At 44.2% G+C, this 27,629-nt stretch overlaps 2 protein-coding genes across 9 annotated transcripts in view; one reads left to right on the forward strand and one right to left on the reverse strand.

The window, feature by feature from the left end:
* Nucleotides 1–12,753, forward strand: part of fgd4a (FYVE, RhoGEF and PH domain containing 4a) — a 47,385-nt gene extending 34,632 nt beyond the window's left edge. For 6 of the 8 annotated variants that reach the window (XM_047596230.1, XM_047596233.1, XM_047596231.1 and 3 more), the window contains 16 exons: nt 803–955; nt 1,552–1,759; nt 4,109–4,517; nt 6,948–7,043; nt 7,154–7,299; nt 7,419–7,575; nt 7,750–7,888; nt 7,977–8,035; nt 8,113–8,259; nt 8,583–8,755; nt 9,014–9,044; nt 9,143–9,223; nt 9,323–9,448; nt 9,550–9,687; nt 10,545–10,685; nt 10,790–12,753. In XM_047596230.1, the coding sequence (XP_047452186.1) occupies nt 803–955; nt 1,552–1,759; nt 4,109–4,517; nt 6,948–7,043; nt 7,154–7,299; nt 7,419–7,575; nt 7,750–7,888; nt 7,977–8,035; nt 8,113–8,259; nt 8,583–8,755; nt 9,014–9,044; nt 9,143–9,223; nt 9,323–9,448; nt 9,550–9,687; nt 10,545–10,685; nt 10,790–11,059 (2,474 nt within the window). In that variant the 3' untranslated portion in view covers nt 11,060–12,753. Of the gene's footprint in view, nt 1–648; nt 671–802; nt 956–1,551; nt 1,760–1,962; nt 2,263–4,108; nt 4,518–6,947; nt 7,044–7,153; nt 7,300–7,418; nt 7,576–7,749; nt 7,889–7,976; nt 8,036–8,112; nt 8,260–8,582; nt 8,756–9,013; nt 9,045–9,142; nt 9,224–9,322; nt 9,449–9,549; nt 9,688–10,544; nt 10,686–10,789 lie in introns of those variants that run through there. The other 2 variants (XM_047596235.1, XM_047596237.1) reach the window with 2 other exon arrangements.
* A 373-nt stretch (nt 12,754–13,126) lies between these two features.
* On the reverse strand, nt 13,127–27,585 carry nup205 (nucleoporin 205). Its single transcript, XM_047596221.1, has 42 exons — nt 27,410–27,585; nt 26,264–26,406; nt 25,984–26,155; nt 25,690–25,834; nt 25,412–25,571; nt 25,069–25,297; nt 24,801–24,965; nt 24,520–24,695; nt 24,251–24,367; nt 23,989–24,126; nt 23,726–23,876; nt 23,417–23,622; nt 23,136–23,318; nt 22,609–22,659; nt 22,176–22,385; nt 21,860–22,097; nt 21,575–21,764; nt 21,286–21,406; nt 20,793–20,874; nt 20,509–20,673; nt 20,275–20,399; nt 20,041–20,155; nt 19,787–19,936; nt 19,057–19,131; nt 18,808–18,965; nt 18,612–18,692; nt 18,181–18,372; nt 17,817–18,018; nt 17,622–17,720; nt 17,379–17,527; nt 17,012–17,203; nt 16,802–16,923; nt 16,518–16,650; nt 16,253–16,379; nt 16,059–16,132; nt 15,792–15,920; nt 15,464–15,590; nt 15,094–15,266; nt 14,819–14,948; nt 14,534–14,662; nt 13,743–13,819; nt 13,127–13,629 (listed from the first exon to the last, which is right to left on the reverse strand). The coding sequence occupies exons 1-42, from the start codon at nt 27,435–27,437 to the stop codon at nt 13,477–13,479; spliced, it is 5,982 nt and encodes a 1,993-aa protein (XP_047452177.1). The 5' UTR covers nt 27,438–27,585; the 3' UTR covers nt 13,127–13,476.
* Between the last annotated feature and the right edge of the window lie 44 nt (nt 27,586–27,629).

The raw sequence follows: 27,629 nt of genomic DNA on the forward strand, positions 1-27,629 counted from the left end.
AGGTCAGACAGGGGTAGGTTCAGGCTGTTATAAACACTGCCAGTCTGCGTTGTCTGCTTCTAAAGATCAGCCCGTCCACGCTCTCTAAACACTGACGCCTGTGGCCACCTGGTGGGTTGGAAGTCTCTCAGGTGCCTGTCATGAAGTGCATGGTTAACCAGATGATCAACTGAAGCGTCTGACATTATTTGCTTTTCATCTCTTCGTCAAAGTCACGTTCGCGACAATGTGTTCTCAGAATTATCAGTGACACCTCTGGTGTTCACAGTGACGACCGTGGCCTTAAAAAAGATATTTCTGTACATTTGTGTGACACATTTCACTCTGACTGCGACCCCAGCCTCACACATGTTGCAGGACTAGCGCAGCATTTTCATGGAAAGTGAAGCGTGCACAGTTGCATGCAGATCTATTTGAACGTGTCAGATGTAATCTTCGGTGGCTGTGGGTTGTCATGTGATGAGGCCGGTGTTTCTCTGATAAGTAAAATATTACCGTCCCCGTGTGATTCATCGACACATGAGCGTAAGAAAAAGCTTTTGTAACAAGGGGCAGAAGGTCAGAACAATCTCAGAAGACTTGGCGAAACCTCGTAGGGAAAGTTTTAGCTGTGCCTCAGTCACATCGGAGTTACTGCGGCAACATTCGTAGGATATGTTCATCATGGACTGTAAATATGCGTATTCTTAATATTCATAATGATACACACTGCATAACCACACTTTCTCCTGTGTGGAAAAATTTGATTCTCTACCTCTGTAATTGATCGTCTATTAACGGACCTTGTCTCTCTTTGTTTCAGCTCTAGGCAGCAGCCCGGCTTGTGAACGCAGCGTCGCCCCCAGCGTACAGGCTTGTCTGAATCGGGCAGCCAGAGGGACGCATGACAGGAGCAAGGGGTTGGTCAATGGAAGCGCCTCTAGCGGCAGGTCTCCGCTGCAGTCTAAACCGCAAGGTGCATAATAACATGTCATGACAAAGACGCTGCAGGGTGGGGAAGGGTTGGGAGGGTATATTGACACACACGGACTCTGTGTTTGGTCTCGGAGTGACCTTTTATTTGGTTTACACGTGTTTATTATGTATTTTTACACGGCCAGAGCCGAGGGACTTCCAGCACAATATGTGCCTGTTCACATGTTCACGAAACAGTTAAAATGGGAAAAGGGTTATGTAAGTTGGCCTCAGACCAGTGAACCCTGAGAGTTGTTCCTGTTTTATCATTCGGTAAATCATTCTCCACAGATAAGTGAGAACAGAGTGTTTGTTATTTCTGCCATTGTAAATCAAGCTGGAAATTCAAGCGTAAACCTATGATTTGTGAAGAAAAAAAAGAATGATTTAAATGTTCTGAGTGACTGCGATGAGGTGGACGATGTGTTTGATACTTTTATTATGATCACAACTGTGTATTGAAGGCGCCGTGAGTTGGGATGTGCTGCCCCCTTCAGCACCAAGTTAAGACTGCAGTGACATTTCACCTGAATGGCCGAGGCCGTTATCAGCGCTCAAGTTGTTTGCTCATATTTCGTTTGTGTGACTTTTCTCCAGTTCCACCGAAGCCGCCACACCTCCAGAGCCCAGTGACGGAGCTCTCGTCCCCACTTGGCAACAACCAAAGGAAACCACTCAGACTCGCGATGGAGGAGGGGGGAGGAGACGCGGGTAGAGGAGGAAAAACGGGGCCCAAGAACTGGGAGAGAAACCGGGATCCGCACTCCAAAGTCTCAGACCTGATCAGCAAGTTTGAGGGAAGCAGGTAAGAGCCATGTACACGTGTGTGTAATAAATTCTCTCACTCAGAAAAAGTTAAAAAAAAAATATATATATATATAGTGTTTGAAGCCACACTATATATGTATATATATAAATCTGTTGGCTGTTACAGATTTGGTCCTTCATCTGTGTGTGTTACCTCACTGCTTTTGTAATTTTTCAGGGCGATTTCAGGGTGGCTGTTGTAATCACAGTGATGGAAAACGACACTTTTCTTAACGTCTCGTACGGCAGCTATTTCAGGGATGAAAAGCAGAAGTCTCTTGATTAAAAGTCCTCAGCCTTGACTCATTGATTGTACCTCAGAGCAGAGCAGCAGAGAGTGAGAGCGAGAGAGAGAGGAGCTAGGGGAGATTAGTCTGTGCCTGACGAGCCAAGCGTTAGCGAGGGGATGAAAGGGGATTTGTACAGGCGAGGGGAAACACAGGACCTCATTGAGTTGTGGGACGGCGCTCTATGTTGTGAAATGAAACCCCGGAGAGCGAGGTAGGATCTTTCCGACAAACTCTTTCTCCACTTTGTTAGTCGTTTCTTATCTTATTTAACTGGTATCTACTCGCGTGTTGATTTAAATTTGAACAGTCTGTGTGGTAGTCAGAAAGCTGAGTTGTCTGCTTGTAATGTACAATCCAGTCAGAAGTTTCGGCAAAGCTTACAGATACAGGTACCGATACTGACAAGTGTGTGCCCCCTTTTTTTTGTATATTATGTTTTGTTACAACTTAGGAAAGTTTTCGCTGCGGCCTCGTCTCCGCGAGGCTGGACGTCCTCTAAAAGTGCAGAGAGGCCACGAACAATGGCGCCCTTGTCCCAACTGTTCATACAGTTGCATCCAAAAAACACAAATCAAATCTGCTGCAGCAGTAGCGGCCCACTTAGATTACTGGTCTCAACTCTGAAAACAGGGTTACTGAACCTTACCAGGATTCTAGGTTTTTCTTCTTACCATTCACCGCCATTTAAAGTGTGAAATGAGGTTAATCAGAGTGACCTGGTGCATCTTTTTCTCATTCAGATTCCGGGCAAGGCTACGGGGATTATCCCTCTAGTGGCTCTGGAAAGGAACGAAGAGAAAAGGCCCACAGCTTCTGAGAAACAGAATTAGCCTACTAATATACTAATCTAGTTTGCTCACGTCTGTCTTCAAGGCACTAGACGGCCACACGGCAGGTGAAGCTCTTCTTAATTCCTGTCTAGTTCGGCCCATTTTGAAAACATGTCGTAGACTCCGGGCTGTTTCTCTGCGAAGCCGTGCAAGTCATGTGTGCACCTGCAGCGTTTTACTAAAAACAACCTTTTCATATTGTCTCCAGCTAATCACTCCGTCTTCCTCTGAGAGGGGAAAAATATATTGTTTCAAGTTAACATACCTCAGGTGGCCAGACCTGATTCATCTGTGGAGTGTTTCGCCAGCCGGTTGTTGTTCCTCTATTTATACATGCTTCCTGTTTCTACTGGCCGACAAACTTCAGTGCAATAGAGAAAGCTGCTCAGGCTTAACCGATGGGTTTTTCTTTTTTTGCATCAGTAAAGGTTAAGGTTATATATATAAATAGGACCTGCTAGACGTGGTAGTGTCCTCGGTGCAATTTTTCATAAGCTGTAGCCGCTCTGACAACAGAACAGAGATCAGCTAAAACTGTGCTGAGATACAGTGGCTACTGTTAGAGCTCATGGCCCTCTGGGTCACTTACAGGGAAACAGCTGCACCGGCTGTTGGTACAGGATGTAGGGCAGCTGCACGGTGACAGCGTGAGTTGTTGCTTGTGTGTTTTGTTTGTCTGCGTTAATCGAGCTTCCATCCCTGTGCTGTATTTCAAACAGTTTTTCCATTCCACTCATGTCCATGCAAAGAGTGAAAGCGACCTTGCGCCGCGGTATATATATAAAGCAGGTGGTCGATGGGTGTGTGTGTGTGTGTGTGTGTGGAAGTAGGACAGAGTCTGCCTCTTGGGAGCATTCTTGTACTCCTGCTATTGCTCCTGTCCTCCTCATTACTGTACCTTCCATTCCTTCTTTGCACCGCTCACACTTCCTCTGCAGCGCTCGGCAGTCTCATAAGACAGCAGGAAGTTTGTGCATCTCCGCGGATTTATTTTTAACTCTAACACACTTGTGCAAAACCGCTCCGCGTACAGTTTCGCACTAGACGGCAGCATCGCATTTGGTGGAGCTAAACTTAAGAGCCTCCTGTAATTTTTACCCCCCTATTTTTCTTTTTTCTTTTTTTTTTTGTTACCTCTAATGATTATGGGGGGTTGTTAGTTAACCGTGTCTGCGCGCTAGCCAGGCTGACCCACTTCCTCCTTTGTCTTTTCTTCTGTTCCTCTAGCAACGCAGAGAACAAGAGAGACAGTTCGCCGCTCAAACACATCAGCAAGGCTTCCAACGGCAACGGCAGCCCAGCTCACCGCGCCTGCCAGAAGCCAACGGAGGAGAGCAGGGCTGAGGAGAACCACCAATCCGCTGAGCCGGCTGCAGCGCAGGATGCCCACAAACCAGCAGCTAACGGGACGCTAGTGCAGATGGAGAAGGACAAGGAGAAAGAGGACCAAGACGAGAAGGACCATGAGATTGTGACGGTGGAGCCTGCCAAGCTGGTGAACGGGGATATGGGCAGCGAAGAGCAAAGCGATGATCTTTCACCTCCGCATACGGACAGGACTGATACTGAGAACGAGGATGATGAAGCTAAACCAGAAAGTGAACACAAAAGTGAAGAAGGGAGCGCAGATCATAAGGTACGCACATAATGTCTAATTCATTTGTTGACCTTTGCGTCCTAGTTGTGTAGTTTCGTCCGTGCGCATCACAGATTTCCAGCCTGACTGGAGCTATGCAGTTGATTCCGCTCCGCGTTCTTCTATTTATCGTCTCAGCTTACAGTGAAATTAAATCATCTGAACTGCTTCATCTCTGGCTAATAGTATAAGGTTAGAGTTACAAGGGAAGTTGAAGTATGTGTATGTCTATATTTCATTCATCTCATTCGATGAGAGCGTGTCTCGGGGGCTATCATTCGATGCAGAACATTTGCTCAGAGGACTTTGTGCCCTAGCAACCTCCCCCATGGGAAACTATGGCCCCCATTGTGGGCCACAGATTGTAAATATATCAGGTGCAGATCACGCTCAATGTTTGATGTGATGGAAACACCACAATCTCAGTGTTGTGGGAGGAAGAACGGTGCCGATGTCTAAAGTGCACACACAGACTGCTGGATGATCCTACTTGTTTTTGTGCTATTGTAAAACCGGATGATGAACTTATTATTTCTGAGTTGAAGCTGGTGCATGTGTCTTAGTCAAGTGTACATCCTCAAATTAATTGACATAATATTGAAATAACATACAGCATGAGTTGGCTGGAACACAAATAGCTACTTTAATAATAGACGCAGTGGAACAAGAGATAACATCATTATCTTTTTTCCTATTTGTCATAACCTCCTGTAATCATTACCCACAATTCAACTCAGCTACTGACACTTTGGTGAGAAATATGACTGCTGTCATGCTCGACAGTTTGACACAGCAAAAATGGCTGCATTCTGTTGATGATGCGTGGCGTTCATGGATCACTGGGGCACTAAATGGAACATTTCCTGCTGTGGCAGGTCTAAATATTAAATATTTCCTGTCGCTTCTGTCTAACTTGACACCATCAGATGTTTTATTTTTTTTTATTTTTTTGAGGACTTGCCATCTTTTTAATGTGTAGATTTTTTATTTTTTTTTTGAGGACTTACTGTCTTTACTAACTTAATGTGTAAAGAATAAAAAGCACTAGTAGATGACTGATGCAACAATCTGCGTCTATGGCAGCACGTTACAGCTCGAAGTGGAGCTCTATATGCAACCCAGTAATTCACCTTCAGCGGGTTACAACATAAATCGGAGCGTTTCTTGAGATGATTGTTGAAGTAAGAGACCTAGCCTCCTTCTTCTTACAAGTCTCACAAGCCAGATCAAATCTGTCGCCACTGGTAATGTACTAGTTTTAAAAGCTTATAATAGACTAAGAAAACAACAACATATGACTCTTAGATGAAGGCAGTGAAGTAAAACGTTCAGCATCCTTCTCCAACCTGCAGTATAAGTTAGTAGCATCTAAATGCACAAGAAAATCCAATTATTGAATTTCGTTCTTCTTCTAATTAGATCATTTGTCTGGGGACTGAAACGGTAGCAGACGGCTACTCGTGTACAAAGCTTCAGTGAATGTTTCTTTTAACTTCCCGTCACACTTTATGTGAAACCACTAGAATGAAGTAATCCCCCATTGACTAGTGCCTTTTATTCTGAAACAAAGTTTGCTTTTAATTTAGCCTTGAAAAAAAAAAACAAGTCCTCAGAAGCTTGCCAGAGAATTAGTAACACTGTGGATGAAGATAATGCTTCATTGTTTTCTTGTGATGCACGAAATGATTGCGTTGCTGAGGTTATTGTGTGGTAAAATGTACTCCCTATGCATGCGCATCCAGCCGTCAATGTGCTGATTTTGAGGCGCCACTTAATTGCGTGTCTTGGTAATTGTCCTCTCACCTGAGGCTTTGTTCTAGAGACGTGTCTCTTTGTTAGACTTGGTGTCATTTCCCGTCTCCAGTATTTTCATTTCTGTCGGTGCTACACCACAGGCCAGCCCCCTGTCAGCCCAGTGCTAATGAAACACACGCCAGTGCTGCATACTTGTGTACGTAACAACAGCCGAACTGCATTTAACGAAAGGCAGACGGGTCGCCGGGGAGACCGCTTACCGTCTGTTGTGTGCTATTCTCTTTCCTTCACGGTTTAAACGCTGTGGCGTTGCAGCCGAAAAGCAAACGGGAACTTGCAGAAGGACAGGAAGCTGCACTTTCAAAAATGGCAAAGATTTGGGAATGAATACTGAGTCAAACTCGAGTGCACTCCATGCGGTCTTTGCTCCAAACTTCTGCAGTCATTCTCTGCGAGGCCCCTTTGAGCCAAATAAACTTTTATAAACTCATCATTAGACAACTGTCAGTGTGAAACTGTCTTTCACACCTCTAATTCAATAAAAGCAGAATTAGTGCACATTGTGTGTACATAGTGCCAATTGAACACATTTAGAGGCCTTGCAGTATTAAGGAGAGAAACAGTTCAAGATGTGTACTTAAAATAAGAAATAATCCCATTTATTGTTCCCTCTAGCCCCCGGAGACAAATGAACAGAAGCTGTTTAATATCGCCAGCGAGCTCTTGCACACAGAGAAGGCTTACGTAGCGCGGCTCAACCTGCTCGACCAGGTGAGGAACTCACCGAGAGTCACTTCTGTTTTTGTTTTCTTGTGTTTTTTGTAGTAGTAAAGGTTTCACATTGTACAAGAGTTTCACTGCAACTGCATACATCTCGTCAGGTGTTCTGTGCGAAGCTTATGGAGGAGGCGAATAAAGGAACGTTCCCCGTGGATGTGGTGAAGAACATCTTCTCCAACATCTCCTCCATCCACGCCTTCCACAGCCAGTTTCTCCTTCCAGACTTGGAGAAGCGCATGGGAGAATGGTGAGCTCCAAAATAAATGTCAATGAATACTCCATGCTAAAACCAACTCTTAGTCTGAATCTTAAAGTTCGTCAACGAGGGATTCACCTTGCCTTCGTCCTCCCTTGTCTTCCCTGCAGGGCGTCTACACCTCGCATCGGAGACATCCTGCAGAAGCTCACACCCTTCCTCAAAATGTACGCCGAGTACGTGAAGAATTTCGACAAGGCCATGGAGCTGCTGAAGCAGTGGACCGACCGTTCCCCTCCGTTCAAGGCCATAATTCAAGAGATACAGGTGTGAACTCCAAAATCATAATCTAGATGAAAGTAAAAAAAAAATAAATAAATATGCGGGAACGAGTTTTGTATTTGTATTTGTATTTATTTGGGCTTTGCTGTTTGTGGGAGGAAATATTTGCATGTTAAAGGAAGGAAACAAAAATCAAGCTTTGTCATTTCACCTGCACAGAGTCAAGAGGTCTGCGGCAGTCTAACGCTTCAGCATCACATGTTGGAGCCGGTGCAGAGAGTCCCTCGATATGAGATGCTGCTTAAAGACTACCTGAAGAAGCTACCTGAGGATGATCCAGACCGACGAGATTCAGAAAGTATGTGGTACTTTTATAGCACTTAAAAGTATATATCAGAATGCAGTTTCTTGTTTTTTTCTAATGCATTTTATGTATTTGCTTTCAGAATCACTAGAAATCATTGCCACAGCTGCTACTCACTCCAACAGTGCCATAAGAAAATCGGTAAGTAAAGCTGCTGAGTTTTAGTTTCTTGACACGTCTCGCCCCAAAACATCTGACTTAAATAAATATTCCCCCAGGACAATCTAAAGAAACTGATGGAGATATACGAGATGCTGGGTGAGGAAGAGGACATCGTAAACCCCTCTAACGAGTTCATCAAAGAGGGCCACATCCTGAAGCTGGCAGCCAGGAACACCTCAGCCATGGAGCGATACCTCTTCCTGGTGAGAGAAGCTGCGGGGCTTGTTTTAATGAAGGTCGCTGCGGGGGAATATGCTGAGGCCAGAGTTTATCAGTTGAAACAAGTGAATCATTACATGCCAGGAGCTCCTCTGTGTAAGGACACATCAGGGGCACATGAACAAATTTCTGAATTGCTGCGATTACCAGTTGATGTGATTATCTTCTGGCTGGCTCTTATTAGCTGCACGTTGAATGTGTCCCAGCTGCTCAATTCGAGTTACCTGCAGAGGAAGCAATGCATAAAAACTACTATAAATCTGATCCATTCAACTCACGTGTTCATGTGGCTTCCTTTTTCCACCAGTTTAACAACATGCTTCTGTACTGCGTGCCCAAATTCAGCCTGGGAGGGCCTAAGTACACGGTAAGGACACGAATCGGCATCGACGGCATGAAGGTCCTGGAAACGACCAACGAGGACTACCCTCATACCTTCCAAGTGTCAGGCAAGGAGAGGACGTTGGAGCTCCAGGCCAGGTACTTTAGGAAATATGACACCCAATAGTTTCCTCCCATGTTAATGTATATAATTATATGTAATTTGGCACACCATAATATAATGTATGGAACACAAACCAAATGAACACACCCAGTTTTAATTTCATTTCAAATACCCAAATAACTTCTCTGACCATGACCAATTGCTATGTTGGTTTACCTCGGTGTTATAAGAGGAACAGGAAGTGGAGGATATCCATTTTCCCAGTTTTAATGTTTTTTCGTCCCCATCCTCAGCTCAGAGCAAGACAAGGCCGGCTGGATTAAGGTACACAATCACAACCATTTGTCTTAGTTTAATTTTACTCCTGGGTTTGAATTTAGAATAACCCCCATATTTGATGTTTTTTTTCCTTTTTCTCTCAGGCTTTCCGGGAGACCATTGAGATCTTCCAGCAAAAAAACGAGTCGTTCAAGAATGCGCTGAAAGACGTGGAGGAGGTGTCGGTGAGTGATGCGTCGGTGGCGTCCACGTTGAAATCGTCAGCGTGCGTCTGAGCCGTCGTGCTGATGTTTTGTTTTTTTTTTCTTTCTATTTTAATGCAGAAAGCTGAGCTGGGGAAGCGCGCCCCTCGTTGGATCCGCGACAATGAAGTGACGATGTGCATGAAGTGCCAGGAGTCTTTCAACGCTCTGACACGGCGAAGACACCACTGCCGAGCCTGCGGTTATGTAAGGAATCTGGTTGTTGTCTTGCAATGCATAACGCGCTAGGCTTTTTGGTGTTTGTAATCTTTCCGAATTTACTGAGATATTTATTCTTTGTCTCACAGGTGGTGTGCTGGAAATGCTCAGACAACAAGGCGGCGCTTGAATATGACGGCAACAAGATGAACAAAGTGTGCAAAGACTGCTTCAGTATCCTGACAGGGGAGGGGAAAACTGAGGGCAAGAAGAAGGGCATCCTCGAGGTGAATATATACCTGTACACTTAGCTGACAGATTATTAGGTACACCCAGTACTGCAACACGCCATTTATATGAACACAAAGACAAGATATATATCCCACAGTGGGGAAGTAAGGATTTATTGCAGCGCTGTTCTACACAGACCCATAGACCTCCATGTTAAAAAGCCCAACTTTATAGCATAATTAAACTGACTAACTCATTTATTCATTTTTTATAATTCTGTATAAGTAAAGCAGTTCCTGCTTTGAGTGAGTGGCGGTACCCTGAGCTAACAGGTAGCGGAGAGTTAGGTGGGTGAGTCGTGTCGACCCCTCAACGTCTATATTTGGAGTATTCCAGTGTGGGCGGAGTAAAGCTCATCCAACATGGCAACTGTGAGGTCCGCCCACATTGGGCTTCATTTTTGAGGTTCACAATCCAGTGGGTGATGTCACAATGCTATTGTCCATAGTATATACAGTCAGTGGTGTTTTGCTTTAGTATTTCCAGCTGCTTCTTCATCTCCTCAATCTTCAAATTGGCTGCTTTAGATCAATAAAGATGAGACACCATGAGAAAACGTTAACCGTTGACTCGTGTTTGGCAAAATTTCGGCGAAAGTTTCAGTTGACGCTGTTGAAAGCGAAAGAGGAAGTAGAAACAAAAGTAAACCCAACTGGCGTGGTTTTACAGCGCGAGCCCACAGGTATTAATGGCTCGCACCAGCTCAGGCTACGTGCCTCAGGCTAGTTACAGTATCTGAGCCCGCAGTACTGTAAATGAGCCTTCAGGCCGCCTTGGTTTACGCCAACTAACTCAGTGTACTTGTTTTTTTTTTTTGTTCTTGTACTCATTTGTGGCCATCTCTGCTGTTCAGATCGAGGCCGGTCAGTTCGCAGACAGCAGCATCATGTGCGGCTTCCTGCAGTACTCCGAGAAGAGCAAACTCTGGCAGAAGGTTTGGTGTGTCATCCCCGAAAAGGAGGGCATGGTGCTCTATCTCTACGGAGCTCCGCAGGTACAACGTCAAGCAGAAAATTTAAAACAAATGTGTTTATTTAGCGAGCATCTGCAGTGATGTGATGAATTCTTTGCTTTCCCTCAACCCCCTCCTCCTCTCAGGACGTGAAGGCCCAGTGCACCATCCCCCTGCTGGGTTATTCTGTGGATGACAGCTCGCGACCCGCTGACCCTCCGGCCAGCTTCCGCCTCTCCCAGTCCAAGTCCGTCCACAACTTCGCCGCTGAAAGCGAGGAGCTTAAGCAGCGCTGGCTGAAAGTGATTCGAGTGGCAGTGACGGGAGAGATGCCAGAGTGCCCTCACACCAACGGCAGCAACACAAGCACGTTGGACAACAGCAGCACACAAGAAGCCAGTACTGATAGCTCATAATGGCGTCCTCTCTACAAACTTGCTGTCGGACTTTTCTACACGCGAACTGCTGTTGCTGTTTTGAGAGGGAGAGACACGAGACGTGCAGATGTGCACTGCATGCACAAACCACAGACTCTCCATTCTTGTCCTTGAATCCGAATCTTAAAAAGACAAAAGTGGAGAAATAAGTGCTGGATAAGCTGCCTTTTCCTTGTTTTTCCCCTCCCGTTTCTCACTTTATGCCTGGATTTTCTTCACTGCTAAAGCTGTGCTGGATTACTAACGGACACTCCTGGTACAATCAACACTAGAGGAGCGGGGCCTCAGGATACATGACCCTCCCTCAAACAGGCACTATTAAGGACAGCTCAAACTCACTCTCTATGGACCTGAGCCAGTGGACTACCGCAGACTTACAAACCCCCCTGTTGAGGATGCAAAGCAAAAGGGCCAAACTAAGTCTGCTGGTGCTGCAACTCTCTTTAACTGTACAGTATAAATGTTTTGTTTTTGTTTCTCCGGAAAGGAACAGTTGTGTTTTTAATGTACAGAAATTAGTCAAGAAAAAACTTTGTTTCTATAAAAATAGAAAAAAAAATAAGTATGATATAAAGTATTTACATAATTCCCCCTTTGTCTTTGCTTGAGAAGATGGTTACAAAACTGTAATAATGATCATGTGGTCAGATAATGATGATCTCATCTCTACTGTAAAATGCAACACATCAAAAAAGTCAAAATTTGTGAATCAATTTGGTGCGGAGTTTCACCTCCAGCGCATCGGCTCCACTCATTAACTTGCAAAACTGCCCACAAAGGCCATCAGAGTTAATGACAAAGCTTCGGAGGATTTACTTTCTCAGAGTCAGCAAAATACAGTTCAGTTCCCACAATGCAACGCAGCTCAAATGTCTGTGTCTGTTAAATCTCTTTCAAAGCCCCATTTTATTAATGGGGTAAATATTTCAAGCCTAACTCAGGAGTTTCCTGACGGCCACATAATATTATCAGGCTTCAGATACTTGAAACTAAATATAGCAAAAAAAAAAAAAAAACTATATAGAAAGGAAACAAACCCTGCGACATGCACAGTTCTTTTTATGTCTTGCGAACCAAATTCTTAATGCTCGTCACAATTCAGTTCACAGGGAGAGATGGGGTCATCGTCATCTTTCTTCGTTTAGATGCGGCACAATCAGACAAAGCAAGCCAGTGCGACAAATGTAAATGTGTTTCTAATGCTGTAATTAATTTTATTATTTAAAAGTAATTTATAGAGTATGACAAGCATGATTTGTTAAACGTAGCACAAACTCATCCCCTCGCTGTCAGCTAAGAAGTGCTTTAGGTAGATCCTATTTTTGTTGTTTCCACTAACCACGCGACCGGTCCACTTACAGGATGGACTGGGGTGGGGGAGGGGGGGGAAATGTGCCTATATTTTCCACAATGATTTGAGTTTCTTCATTCCCGTGGTCCTGTGCGCAGAGTTTCTCCTGCGCTCAATGCTGGTGCTCACCTTTCTGAAGTCCCTCAGTATTCAAATAAAAAACAACAAACAAAAAAAAAAACTGAGCACAAAACTTCTGTTAGATCTGAATGTTTATCCGGATTTTTATGTCATCTCGTCCCCTTCCTAAAGGACAGAGAATCTACGCACTTTACAGTCTAAAAAGTGTACCTTCGAAGAAAATAAAATTACGTTAAACGGATTTATGTGGATCGGGATTATTTGATGATTTTTTTTTTTTTGGTCTACAGTGTACTGTATATTGTGGCATGTTCAACACTTGTGGTCCCTCGTGTCGGTAACTGCGATGTTACTTTCACAAAGGACATCTTGTTTTAGTTCCTTGTTTTGCTTCTCCTGATAAGAAACCTAGACATGCACGAAAAAATAGTCTAGCTGCTGTTCGTTAGAAGTGATCGACCCTCGAGACGTGTGCGCTAAATGATGCTGTGAAGTCTTGAGAACTGCTGTACTGCAGCGCAAATATTTTTGGGATTCTAATTTTACCTCACCAACAAAAATAAACGCATGAGTTAATGAGTTACACGGTTAAGGTGTTGAAAGACACGATCATGTAACAGATTTAGAAAACGTTTATTTTCACAAATGGCAAAGATACATCAGACCTAACCAAAAAAAACAAGTAAAAATTTAATTAAGTTTGTTTTGCAAGTCTGCATTTTATCACTTCCTCAAAAAAACACTTCTTACACAGCATTAGTAACATTAGTAACATAATCAGTATTGGTCACACAAAAAGTGCATCAAAGCAGAGGTGCACCAGGAGGAGTAAAAAAAGGGGTTGTGTCGCCAGAACAAGTGAACTAACCAACATTCGGAGTCCTTAGCAGTTTACGGGTGTTGCTCATCTTTATGCATCGGTAGAAAGGGGGGAATTTAGGTCTTGTAAAAGTCTCTGTGTGTCTCAGCTCTTGGGCTGCCGGAGCAGGCCGCGGATCCTGCGGACGAGAGCCTGGATGAAGGTGTAGCGGGAGCGGACCTGGCTGTATAAGCTCTCCACCTCGAGGAGCTTCCTCTGCAGGGCCTCGCCGAATCCTGCGGCCATGTCGCTTTTCAACTGCGCTCACACAAACGAGAGGGATGAGGTTAGGAGCTATTTTAGTGTTGAGATGCTGAGGTAAAGAAAAATTACATGTGGCTACTTTCCACATGTCTAAAGCAATTTCTCACCAGGTCTATGTCCTGCTGGCTGACTCTGGACAGCCCGAGTCCACGTCCTCCGCTGGCCTGCAGCCCGCCAAACGAGTCTGGAGAAAGTAGGAAGTAAATAGAAAAATCATGCTCCTATCTAGATCTGCTAGGTAGATTGAGAATGTATTACACCACAACTATAAATGAAGGCAGAAGATGTTATCTTTCAGCCAGCACTTTACTCATTCATTGATACAGGAGCTGTCTCAACAGCGCACAGTTTCATTGTTTCACTCAGAGCACCACACTAGACCTGTCAATCCAAGTACACCGTAGGCCCCGCCCCTATCGCTGCTAAGCCAATCACAAGGCTGCATATTACACGCAGATTCTGTCAGGTTCCCAGAGCCCATTCAGTCTCCAGGTGAAATCCTTGAAGTATGCTGCAATATTAGCAGGAGAGAAGCTAACAGTGCAGCTCGCTCTTATTAGCCAACTACTGAGGACAAAATGGATCGCTGTGTCACATGAACAAAAAATAGAAATAATAATAATAAAAAATGAATATTTGAACCTGTGTATTACTTGAATAGCTTAATATTGTATGCAGAATGATAAAAATTATGTATATTTATAATTTGCACTAGGCCGAGTTTAATACATATAATAGGTAGGGGGGTCCCTGCTTATTCTCTCCATCAGTTCGAGGTAATTGGCCTGAAAAATGTTGAAAACCCCTGAACTAAATAATAATTGTAATTTACAGGGTTAATGAACCCAGTCCTGAGTTATATGAGCATAAGATCTTGAACATGAACATATTTTCTTACCATCTATGAGGCGTGATCTGTATAAACTGCCTCCTGGCAGCAGGGAGTCCTTGGGGTCAGTGGGGGTACAGTGCAGCAGGTAGTACTCCAGGTGACGCCACAACACAAATAAGCAGGTCTCAATAACATCTAAAGAGGAGGTAGGTCAAGGTATTTCAACGTGGCGTCGTTGGATGCTAATCTCCATGAGAACTCATTATGACAAACATACACTATGTGGCACAGAAGGTATGAAATGACGCCAATCTGTTTAACGCCGTTAGTGCTGCAAGGGCCAAAGGATACAGGAGCACAGGGCCAGCAGCTTGGCTCTGTTGTTGATAAGCTGGACCAGTCGTCTCTTGGCCAGCAAGCTTCTCTGGACTGATGAGATTTTCTCCACCCCTCCTGGGCCCGACACCAGGCCTTGGCACAACTACAGAGAAGACGTCTGTGGTTAGAACTGAAGCACAGTGGAAAACCATGCAGTGCACAAAGTAAGGAATGTTCAACTAACAAAGGGATATTTGATTTGGGAATATCCCAACAGTGAGTGAGTTAATGTTCAGGCTCATCGTCACCTCCTTGAGCTCCTCGGGAGGCAGCTGATCCAGACTCTGCAGCTTGTCCAGGCTCTGCCTGTGACTTTGTTGGAACCTGAAGAAATCTGCAGTGCTGTTCTTCAGCAGATACAGGACTAGACCCAGGCTGGGGACCCGGGAGTAAGCCATTGATGGAACAGTGGATGAAAGATCTAAAAACAAAAACCCATAGAAGTCACAGTACAGTCTCATACTTATGTAAAAACAAAAAGCTACAAGACTGTTCAGTTTTTAGAAGCAGAAAAAACATAGTACAGTAAACGGTAAATAACAAGTGCTATAATAAGTTAGGAAGCATGGCTTGTCTAACAGGGACATGAGTCAAATCCCCAGGCAGATTATCACTGACCGGAGCGTCCTCCGTCCCTGCCAGCTGGCTCGCTGCCTGACGGGCTGAAGAGGCAGATGCTGAACTGTGCCTGGGCAGAGCTCTGCAGCAGGAGGGTCTGGCAGTACTCCATGATGTTAGCGCACACCTAAGGACAGAGGACAACGTTGCTCAGGTCAATGACGATACAGAACTAATGAATAATCTTGCTGACATTTCAGGGCCATTTTTATTCCCTTTTCCCCCTGGGTGCAAATATACTTGTGGAGTCCACCTGAAAGTCAGGCCTAAAACATCCACCCGCCTCTCATGTCTTCTTACACTATTTACAGAAGGATTTTTGTCACACCTGTTGCATGGCCACCTCCATCTCCTCTCGTTGTTCTGCCGATTCTCCAGGTGTAGAAATCTCCACCTGCTTTAACAACCGCTCCCGCTCACTTCCGGCCAGACGGCCCAGCAGAGACAAACACAGGCGCTAAAAAAACAAAAAAGAAGAAGAAGAAAAAGAAGAAGAAGTGGCACATTACTATGTAGTTCCCACACTCAAAAACTGATGGGAGGGACACAGAAGGTTACTAGTTAAGATCAAAGAAAAAAAAAGAAAGTGTCTGACCTGGAATCTGTTAATGTGACCCTGGAACTCCATTACAGCGGCACTGTTAATCTCTCCACCCATCTCAAGGACACCTGAGTGACAAAGCAAACATATGAACACCTCAACATCGCTCACTGAGCTACTGAAATGAGACAAGTTTGGTTTAAGGCAAAATACAGAACCCAAAGACAATTAGAGAGTTGTGAAAGTACCTGGCAGAGCTGTTTTACTGATGATTCCAGTAAGTAAAGATAGTTCCTGTAAAGCTCCCATACTGAGCTCCTGGCTGCGCAGCAAGGCCTGAATGGTGTCTGCATGGACGATCAGCCACTGTAGAACCTACACAGACGCAGAGTTTGTCGCCAATTAACTTTAAAATCTTGCTTTGTTTTTTTCAGACACCTAAAAACAAATATTTAAGGACAAACCAATGCAGGAACAAGAGAGACGATAACGCTTTAAGATTTTTATGCTGACCTGTGCTGCCCCCTGCTGGTGGTTTACGGAGGTGGACGTCAGGATCACCTGGAAGAGCCTCAGGGTTGGTAAAAGAATCTGCCTGTAGCGGTCTATGGGGCTGGGGATGAAGCCCGACGGGTCCCTCATCACCCTGAAATTTATAGAAACAACAGACAAAAATGTCATTTCTGAAGTTAGGCTCGCAGTTACCAATTCGTAGGAAAGTCCTTCCTCAAAATATAAATCAAAAAATAATGTAATAATAAAATTATCGTTAATTCATCCGCTTTCTTCTTTCATACCTGTGTGCATCACTGTCAGGCACCATGTCAAACACCTGACACTCGATCAGCTGCGCCACCAGCCCACAGCGCAGCAGCTCCACTGCTCCCTGGCCTGTCTTAGCCACACGAGTCAGCAGAGCCTGAAGACACAAAGCAGAGTTTGCAACTCCATGATCCTACTCTCACTTAGAGCAGCTTTAGCCTCTGCTCCTTAAACGACCCACTCACCATCTTGCTCTCATAGATGTAGAGCGGTTTGAGGAGCGGAGGCTGAGGCGTAAGCAGGGTCTGCAGGGCGGCGTCATCCTGTCTCAGGCTCTCCACTAATGAACGCAAGTAGCCACTGTTACATAAGTACTGCAGCCACTGATTCTGACGATCTATTGACAGGATACGGTCCAGCACTGCCAGAGCGAGCATCTGACAGAGAAGAGAGGAGAAAGGATGAATAGGCACTTAAAATAGAATCAGGCTTAGAGAACAATAACAAAGAGAGAAAGGTTTCTAAATATTTTAGTTAAGTTAGATAATATATAAAAGACAGATACAGGCAGAGGAAGCACAAATTCTTATAAGTGTACAGAATAAACCTTACCCTGCTAATTTCGTGGCCATCACAAGCATCCCTGCACACAACCTCCATGAGGGAGCTACCGTAGCTTTCGATGATAGCGAGGTTCTCTCTCTGCAGTTTGGAGAAACCATCTTCAGGGGCTGTGAGACGCTCCCACATAGCTTTCCCTGCTGCAAGTACAAAGAGATTCACTCATTTCACTGGAAACAAATAAGAGCAAGAAAGAAGAATAATGAGTTAGAAGAGAAATAATCTTTCCTGTACCTGTCTGCAGAGTGTCTGGTTCTTCAGGTTTCTGGGCGATTTGCAGGTAGTACAACAGAGAGCCGTACAGGTGAGCACGCAGACGCTGGTATCCACCTCCTTAAAGTGTAAATGGCCGTTAAAAAATGTACTCTCATGAAGGAATTATGAGAATTATGGGTTTACGAGTCAAATGAGATTTCAGTTATGACTAACCGGTGCAAAGGATGAAGTCCAGCAGCTTGCGGAGGATCAGATGCAGGGCAGAGTTGGCGATGGAGGCAAAGCCAGAGGACGCTTCTAATCCCACCCCTTGCTGCTGCTCAGAGAGCACTGATTGGCTGAGCTGGGCTGTCAAAGTGAAGACGGCCCCAGCGACAATGGGCATCAATTCTCCTGCTGCATCCTCATTTAATACCTAGACAACACACAACAACACTTTCATTTAGTTAGGAATTACAAGACTGTGCACATGCAATAAATGCTGGGGTGATTTTAATTTGCTGTATCAATGACATGCTCCTTGGGATATTATGATGACACTAATTTTGCCCTCCTTGTACCTAACGTCCTCACTAACCTTATCGTGCAGGTCCAACAGTAAGTCTCTGATGATGAGCTGCCTGTCGTCAGCAGGTATGAGGTCAGCAGGGCAGGCGGTCAGCAGAGTCTCCACCAGGCTCCTCCAGGACTGCAGGGCGTGTCGCTTCGCACTCAGACTCCGACGGACGCGGTTGCGTTCCACCACTTGTTGCAGGATGGAGTTCACCTCCTACGAGAATAGATGGAAAATGACATTGCACAAAACTTTCTTCTATCAGCTTTCATCTCCAAAAGTATCCATTGCATCAGGGACATAACTGCTGTGGGAGTAGGCGTCTGATGTGATTACAGTTCAAAACGACAAGTCAATCCAATCTTAATATCTGGAAGATGCATTTAAAACATGTCAGGTTTCCATTTAGATAATTCTACCACACACACAAATCCTGGCAGTCATAGTTCACTCACATCCATTAAGAGGGGCCTCTGTCCAATCGCTGCCATTCCCTGCAGAGCGTTCACCTCTGCAACCAGCACTCTATGCAGCAGCTGTAAGGAAAATTAGAACAAACTTTGATAAAGGAATCAGTGGGAGACCCCATCTAAAAAGAAGCTGAATAAACATACACAGAGAAGAAGATTAATCATCCATCTGGAAACCTACTTTAACGTTGCACACGGTGTGTCCTTGCTCGTTGACGTGTTCGCAGTTGGAGATCACCTGCTCTATCTGGGTGCGCTCGAAGAAATCCAACTGCAGCAGCTCAGGCATATCCTGACTGAAATCGATAGCGTCGAGCACACTCAGCAGCTTCCTGCGCACTGATGAAGAAGAGTCACAGACAGCACATTATAAAGCTTAAAAACACGGATGACAGCTGTCGTGAATTATTTCATTACAGGTGCAACAAACCTTTAGAAACTGTGTCAAAATGCAGGAAACCGCTGACTGATCTGGTCTCTTCTTCCATCCCTGATTCCCCATCAGCTAAAAAGAAAAATTATGAAGTTTATAGGTGCATTACATTTGATGTGTAATCACTGGTATTTAAAGGTTCTGAAGACATTTCCATGAAGAATCCATCTGACAAAAAGTTTTATAAACCAATGGAAATTAAATAGGATCAACTTTAACACCAAACAAATAAAAAGTAAACAAATATAACCTCAACCTCAAAAACTTTCATACTTTTTCCAGACCTTAATTTCCAGACTTAATATATCAAATTTATGGTATTTGAGTTAATAGTTGTGTATATGTAAATAAATTATGTAGTTAATCATTAGTTTCCATTAATCTGAATATATATGCTGTTACGTCACCAAATAATTTCCAGAAGATTAACCTTTGGTAATGTAGCTCATATAAATAAATTAAGACCAAACCCAGATAAATCCAGTGCATGTTTTTTCCTTTATAGCAGTTGTCATCTATGATCATCTATGTAGCCCACTTTAGCTTCCAAGCACCTTAAAAAACAGCCTGATCCATTTATTTTCTTTAGATATTCATAATCTTAATTTTTAAAAATTAAACAGTGGTAACAATCTTGGAAACATGAATATTTTTTCCATACACTAGTTTGCATTTCCCATACTATACATTCCAGACCATATATAAAAGATCCAAACCCATCTCCTACCTGCATGCTGTGCGTGCGGCTGATCATCCAGCAGGAGGCTGACGAGGCGCTGTGTGTGTGAACGCTGGCGGTTCAGTGAGGTGACCCTCAGCTCGATTGCAGCCGTTTTCATGAGCCAAGACATCTGGGAGAGGGCAGCAATCTGGTTGTCTGAAAAGAAATTGAATTATATTTAATGCAATTATAACAAAGTACAATTTTCCTTTTGGCACAAATATATATGCGCCACATGATACTGCTGATTCTGAGCTCACCTGGCAGGATGAAAGGCAAGTGCTGCAGGTGAGAGAACAGGAAGTCCTGGCTGGTCCTCAGGTAGCGCATGGTGGGTCCAGATGTGTCTGGGCAGGCACACAGCTGGTAGATCACCTGAAGGAGGAGAGTCCCCAGACAGAGTTCAAATACACATTCAACCTACGAGGCAGGTATGTACTACACTTCTCCCTGCAGGGACTGATCTCCAGGTCACGGCCTTATCTTGTTATTACCTGATAACAGAGCTCAGCCAGATGTGGTGCCTGCTGTGTGAGTACAGGGCCAGATCTCTTCTCAGTGCCTCTCTGCAGCAGACTCAGGATGGCGTGAAGGCAGCTACGTGGGCATCCCAAAACACCTGGAACAGAAAGTCAACATCACAACTAAGAGATTACACTCGATTCATTTACCATTCAACTCACAAATAAAATGAAGCAATGTGAGCAGTGGTGGGGCCAGACATTCACCTGGGTCTTGGAGATTGGTGGAGGAAACGGGTTTCTTGACTTCATAACCCAAAAGATAAAGGGCCAGATTGGGTGTCTTCAGTTCCAGAGAAGTGATGAGCAAGTTCAGGATGTGTATCTGGGTTTCATGTCGGACTCTTGCCACCTTCTTTTGTGGGTCTGAGTCTGAAGAGAAACAGTTTAGGGTGGAAATGAGGAAGGTGAGTTTGAGCGTGGCGCTCCACATACGCAGGGTTTATCATTGCAGACGATGGTACAGCTTTAAAACGTGCGAAATGTCTCACCGTCTCCTTTCTCGGTTCCCTCCTCAGCCTCTTCGTTGTCCAGACATTCCACAAAGCCTGCCATAAGCTTGTCACTCACAGCCTGAAGGACAAAGGCATAAATTAAGCCCTGAACTGAAGAGATTTTGTACCCAAGTTATTGCAATAGCTTTACATTAGTAAATAGCACAAAATAATGCATAATACTAGACATAGACAAAATCTGACTATGACATAGTGTGAATTGTTAGTGACTTTGTTGTCGGTTCGCCCTGTGAGGGACTGGTGACCTGTACACGGTACATCCCGCCTCCTGCCAAGTGGCAGCTGGGATCGACTCCAGCCTGTGGTCGTCCAGCCAACTCTCCACACCACAGAGGTATAAATAATGGATGGATGGTTTGACTTAACACAAAGACTCTTGATTTTGGTCTAAGACTCTCTCTTGGGAAAAAAATAATATGATAAAACATTGTGTGAGGAATATTTTTAAACACTTTAAACTTGCACGAACCTGGCTGTGTGTGAAATCTCCCACCAGTCTAATCTGGATGTTGGGGTAGTTGGCAATGCGACGCAGAATCTTGGCACTCTGGAATGCAGCGTCTGGGTTTGAGCTGCCGTGGTACAGATACCTACCAGAGACAAAAAAAAAAAAAAAAAACCCATTCTGTGACTACCAACCTTTCAGAGAGTCATCGTGTAATTCTACAATTAACCTTCACTGACTAGAAAGGAGGTTTTACATTTCAAAGAAGAACCAACTCAACAAAAATACAACACCACAACTTGTCTGCTCTTACCTGGCGATATTCACAATGTGATCCGCCCTTCTGGTTTGAGGACTGACCCCCTGCAGGAGCTGCTCCAGGGGAGAAACCAGCAGGGATGACTGGCTCTCTCTTAGGAGGTCCATGAACACCACTTCCTTCTGCAGAGCCAAGTCCAGTAGGCACAGGCAGTGCAACACGGCCGCCTCCAAGTGCTTCTTACCTGTAGGGAATGAGAAACGAAGCGAGTTGCCATGACAACCACACACACAAAGTATTGCTATTTTTCTCTGACAGCAGCAGAGTATGTCCTCTCACCGGGGAAGGGTGCATAGGTGTCCAGTTGGCGCACGCCCTCCTCCAGCAGGCTAAGGCACAGGGCCAACATGGGCGAGTCATTGAGCATGTGGAACATGACGCTGTGGCCGGGAGGCTTGTGGGCAGGGACCTGCTCACCCTGCAGCTCCACCATCTCCTGGACAAAGTCTGATGGCTGGGGCTCGTAGTCCCGCAGCAGCTTGTGGAACACCTCCAGGACAGAGTCGGCTACCTCCCACTGAGATGTGACGAGACAAATTAATATGCGCATGTTTTAGCTGCATGTGTACAGCTTAGTGATGAAAGAAAGCTCTACCTTCTCAGCTGGATGACGATATGCTCTGGTGGGGAAGGGTAGGAATACAGAGTCACGCAGGAAGTTAAGGTAGGGCTGAAAGCCTGGCACACGTAGTCCTGCCCCCAAATTAACAGGGAGGCTGCTCTCGACCAACGTGCTGATCAGGTGACAGAAGGCTCGCGTCAGTGGGTACTCCTCACAGCTCGACTCAATTTCATTCAGCTCGACCTGAGAGGCAGGAAAACAAGTCAGGAAGTTGCTATTACAGAGAGTAAATCACAGAGACAGTAGACTCACAAGTACCCCAAAATAAAACACAAATTATCTATGATGGACTTCAGCAATAACTTGTTTGAAACTTTCCCAATATCGTATTTATCAATCCAATAAAAAAAAAAAAACTACTAAGACTTTCAAAATAAAATGCATATTCAGAATCTTATCCACTCACCTCAATTCCAGCTGCTTGCCTCTGTCCAGGGGCCCTAACAGTCTGGAGGATCTGTGATACAAAGGAGAGGAGTTATTTGATAATGAAATACCCGAAGCAGCAAGCTTCAAAACTCTAAACAAGAATTTATAACTAACTTTACGATTCACGTAAAATAATAATATTTTCTGAAAAACAGGTTAATTTTAACAACTTGGGCACATCAGATATTCTGTCTGAATGGAGAGAGTATAAGAAAAACACAATCCTCAGAGTCTATTCAGGGTTGTTTGTAGCCTCATGCAGAGATACTTAATGCTTTCAAGTGTGTTTATAGTAATTCTTAGAAAACTTGTTCAGCCACAAAAAGTGCTTCATTCTTTCTAGGTTTAACTTGGAAGAGTTTCGGAAAGCTTGCAGAACCGTCAACACCATTCTTTTTCCTCAACAAGACTGCAACATCCACCTTTGTAACGATGTTTCCTTCTTCAAATAAAGCATATCATCCCCGGTTATGAAAAACAGAAACTACAAAGGTTCTGCTCTACCTGTGTATACTCCAGTGACTGCCAGAGTGACGCCGCGACCTCTGGTGACTTCCCAAACGCTGCCAGGCAGCGCAGGAGCTCGGCCTTCAGGACGGGAGGGACGCTGCACTGCAGCAACCCCAGCATGACTATAACAGGGGTCCACTGCGGATGCTCACACAACGCCAGACGAGCATTCTCACTCTAGGGAGGAAAAAACAAAACACATACATTTGACATTTTGTTACTTCAGACCACAAAATGGAACAAGTTTAAGACTAATGATGCATGTTGTGCCATACCCAAGTAATGATGGTGGTGAGCAGCTGCAAAAAGGAGGTTAGTCCGTCCAGCTCTCTTTGGGTGATGCCCCTGAGTGGCGGGTGGCGGTATTGTGCTGCGTCTGGATTTGGAAGGTCTCGTCGCAGATTCTCATGGTAGAGCATAAGAGAGTGAAAAAAATGTTCCCAGGACACCGGGCTGCCTGACACTCCCTGGATGTTGTCACCTGCACATATGAACAAGAGGTTTGTTGGCATTCATTTGGATGTGATTGAACAGACAATTTAAGCATTTCAGGTTAATATAATCAGCAAAAAAAAAGCTCTTACTGTGTGTAGCTCCATTGGTTTTAAGCAGACTGAAGCAGTAGTGAGCACACTGAGGGCCGTTGGCGAGGCCTTTCAGCATACGTAGATAGGAGATGTAAAGGTTAGAGGGCAGAAGGTCTCCCATCTGACGCACAAACTTGGACAGAACCACCTGTGTCAATGATCAAGAAGACAAAAAAAAAAAACAAGAAAATAATTTTCTATTAAACTGGCATCAGGAGATTTGTTAAATGTAAATTGAGTGTAGAAAACATGTATCATACTTGTTTGTGTGGAGGCCTTTGCAGAGCCATTCCCAGGTAGGATCCCTGTAGTGTGGTGTGTTGGAGAGACTCGGTGGGACACCAGAACTCCAGACCCAGTTCTAACCCAAAAGGATCCTTACTGTAAAACTCTCCTATCTAAAAAGACAAAGGAGCATGCAGACAAACTTAAAACAAAATTGTGAGTCAACTACCGGTACAAAAATGTAAAAAGTTACATTATTCGTATGTAAATATTTGCTTAAAAAAAAAAAAGTCTGACCAGGATCATGAGATGATCCAAGTCTTTGCGCAACGATGATGGAAGCTCGCTGTCCATCTGTAGGGACATGTGCACCAGACGGGCATCCTCATCAGCACGGTTACGAAGCTGTTTCACCTGAAGAAAACCAAAAGCGAGGTAATTAAATACTTAGATGACTGAGATACAAAAGGAGGAATAAAATCTGAGAATAAGTAACTAATCTAATTCTGACAGGGTCATACAACAACGTGACATCTACAAAAAACAAATCCAAGAGGGTCTCTCACCTTCATTGGCATGAGTGCCAGAAAGTCTGTGATGAGCGAATGGACACGACGGATATAAAATTCCTCCTGGGAAAAACTCTCGCATCCCAGCATGCCCTCCTTCATAAACAAGAAGACGTCTCCCAGCAGAGCCTGGTCAGCCAAAGCTTCATCTGCCTCTGTGAACTCAACCAACGCTGTACGGCACAATACATTAGTTAGCTACTACTTTTGAGAACGGATACTCCTTCATACAGCTCAGGAGGGATATTAAATGCAAGTCCAAGGAATGCAGGTCTTACCGGAGCCCTGTGGTAGCTGGGAAAGTACTCTCAGAGAAAGGGCCCAGGCCAGTCGACACACAGCCTGCAGCCCTGGAAGCTTCCATGATTGACCATCCATCAGACGAGTGTGCACTGCAGAAACATACTGCCTCTCCGTAAGCAAAGGCAGCGCCTGGAGGAGATCTAGAAGAACATAAAAACAAACCTTTAATAGCTATAAAAGGCTTTGACAGAAATTTTAGTGTTTGTTTGCAATAGTGACTTTAACAACTCAATGTTAACTCACCTTCTCTGTCTTCAGTTCCCTGCTCTATGAAGCTGACATCCAAGCAGTAGAGCAGTGCCATAACCAGAGCCATGTTTACACTGTCCAGTGAGCCATCAGCTTGAGCTGTGACTGTCTCTAGATGGCCAATAAGAGCCAGAGTGTCATCTTTAGTCAGGGGTGATTGGCAGGTCCACAAAAACAGACTGTCTGCCAGTGCCTGTCGACATTCTTTGATGAGGTCAGAAACCTGGTGACAGAGGTGGAAAATAATAGTTATCCAAAGTCCTTCCTTCCTCTATGGTGGGAAATAAGTTAAATTTCTTATTGTTTCAGATCAATACAAATTCAAATTTGGTCCTACTTCCTTCCTGTGCTTTTCATTGCCAAGGCCACGCTCCTTCTGTAGCCGTTCAAACTCCCGCGTCACACTTATCTCTGACACCAAGGTTAGGATGCGTCTGGTCAAACCCTGGCTCATTAGCTCATCTGTAAAACGTGTTGTCAAAGCCACAAGCTCTCCACTGCAAAGCAAAAATGCGTATGTTAACGAAACATTTAAATCACCCCCGGACAATGACACAATCACTGTGTGAACTTTTAAAAGCACTGTAAATGTACTACTTGCAGGTAATATCTTACCTTAAATCCAGCGTGAAGGTCTTGCCATGTCGTGACTGGATGAGTGTGCGCAGAGAATTGGCCATGCAAAGTTTTCCATCCCAGTAGAGTAAGACAGCCACTAGACCTCGCGTCAGACCTGGAAAATGGGGCTGCTGCTGCTCACCTGGAAGAAGTACGATCGGAAAATCACAGTCCATGCAACTGAAAGTTAGACAATCCATTCTGAACAATTGCTTTGCGTTTCCAACGCAAAACTGAACATAATTATGTCAGTTTACTACATAAATTACATTTTTCTCGTATCCACTTTACCTGCCAAAAGAAGCTCCAAGGCCGCCAACTCTCCAATATCAAACAGGTCACTGAGGATGAAGGCCTCCGTGAGAAGCTGCTCTGGAAGAAGTCGCGACCCTTGCTGACCCTGGATGGCAATACCTTCTGTGCTGGCTTTACGTACTTTTTCTCTCTGCTCTGCACTCTTTGGCTAAAAATTAAGAGAAGACCATAAGATACTGCCATAAAAGTCTCAAAAGACACAACATATCCATAGTTTCAAAGTTTGCAAAGCTGTGACGTTTGCATAGTATCTCACCGGGTTCCTAAAGAGCGACAGAAAGTGCGGTTTGTGTTTCTTCAGTTGCAGGTCCAGGAGGTGGACACTTTCCGTCTGTCTCCTCAACACAGCTCCATCCACCGTCTCCCATAGCTCTTTCAGTGGCCCCCACAGACTGGCTCCTGGGTAGAGTAGATGCACTTTTAAAGATCATGACGCAAAGAGTAATTTCTGACAATTCTCCCTTTCTCTTGCATTATGATGCAAAACATGGCTGAATGGAAGCATAGACTCATATTCAGCCTTTGTCAATAAATCAATACTATTGTAGAAAAAAATAATCTAATTCGATTTTATAGAAACTGCTTTTGTGCAGTGTTTATATTCTGAACCAATGCAACAACCAGTAACAGCTACTGCAAGTGTAACAGGTGTTGTTGACATGTATTTCTGATTTTGACACAATCTGTCAGTTTGTGTTTAATAGCACCACAACCTATCTCCCCCAATGATCATACGGTTAAATTACCACCATTCTTGTGCTGTTTCAACACGAACTGAACATTATTACTATTAGCCGTTTTATTGTAATTAATTTATCTTCACTAATTTTCCTGTTGAACTCCAATGTGGTTGCTACAAATAATTCTGACAAGCGATACTAAGAAACAACTGACACTGATTTATTGCTTAAAGACGAGGGAATAAAGAGACAGACATTGACTTAAGCTTGAACTCCATACTACTTGTAACTTACTTCCAAGTAACTAAGGCGCAGCGCCACAAATGAATTCCTGGTGTAAACTGATGCCAACCATGGACTTGCTTGCTCTAAGCTCCACGTAAATTAGTTTCACTTTTACTTCAAAATAAGCAAAGTCGGATCGGGTGACCCCGTCTGACTTTGTGTTGCAACAAATATGCGCCCAAAGCTTTAGTTTTAGATTGTTGTAGACTTGTAGTCAAAATCAACGCTGCTAATATGACGTTTATTGGCAGGGCTAGGCTAAGTTAGCCTAACAGACTGAACTTCAGTGGTCCGGCACCATGTGGTCAAAAGATAAGACAGTCTACGTAACTGCTACCATACAGCAAATAAGTCCTTGCATATGTGTAAATTAACAACTAACATATACAAGTCAAAATGGACATAATGGCATAACTTGAAGAAATAAATATAGTTACCCGAATTTACCGCCATCTGCGCCGCCATGATACTCTCGGCAAACTGGACTGAAGTGTCTGCGTATGTGCCGGTGTGAAATTTAAAATAAATAAATTTGTAACACTTTGGTTATGTTTGCCTAGCTAAAAATAAGTCTCACTCCTAATTATATTTGTATATCAGGTCAGTATGTCTATTCGGTATCATAAACATTGCCACAATTCTGTATAATCTTCTCAG

The sequence above is a fragment of the Mugil cephalus genome, chromosome 10 (assembly GCF_022458985.1).
Source record: "Mugil cephalus isolate CIBA_MC_2020 chromosome 10, CIBA_Mcephalus_1.1, whole genome shotgun sequence".
In the NCBI taxonomy this organism is placed as follows: Eukaryota; Metazoa; Chordata; class Actinopteri; order Mugiliformes; family Mugilidae; genus Mugil; species Mugil cephalus.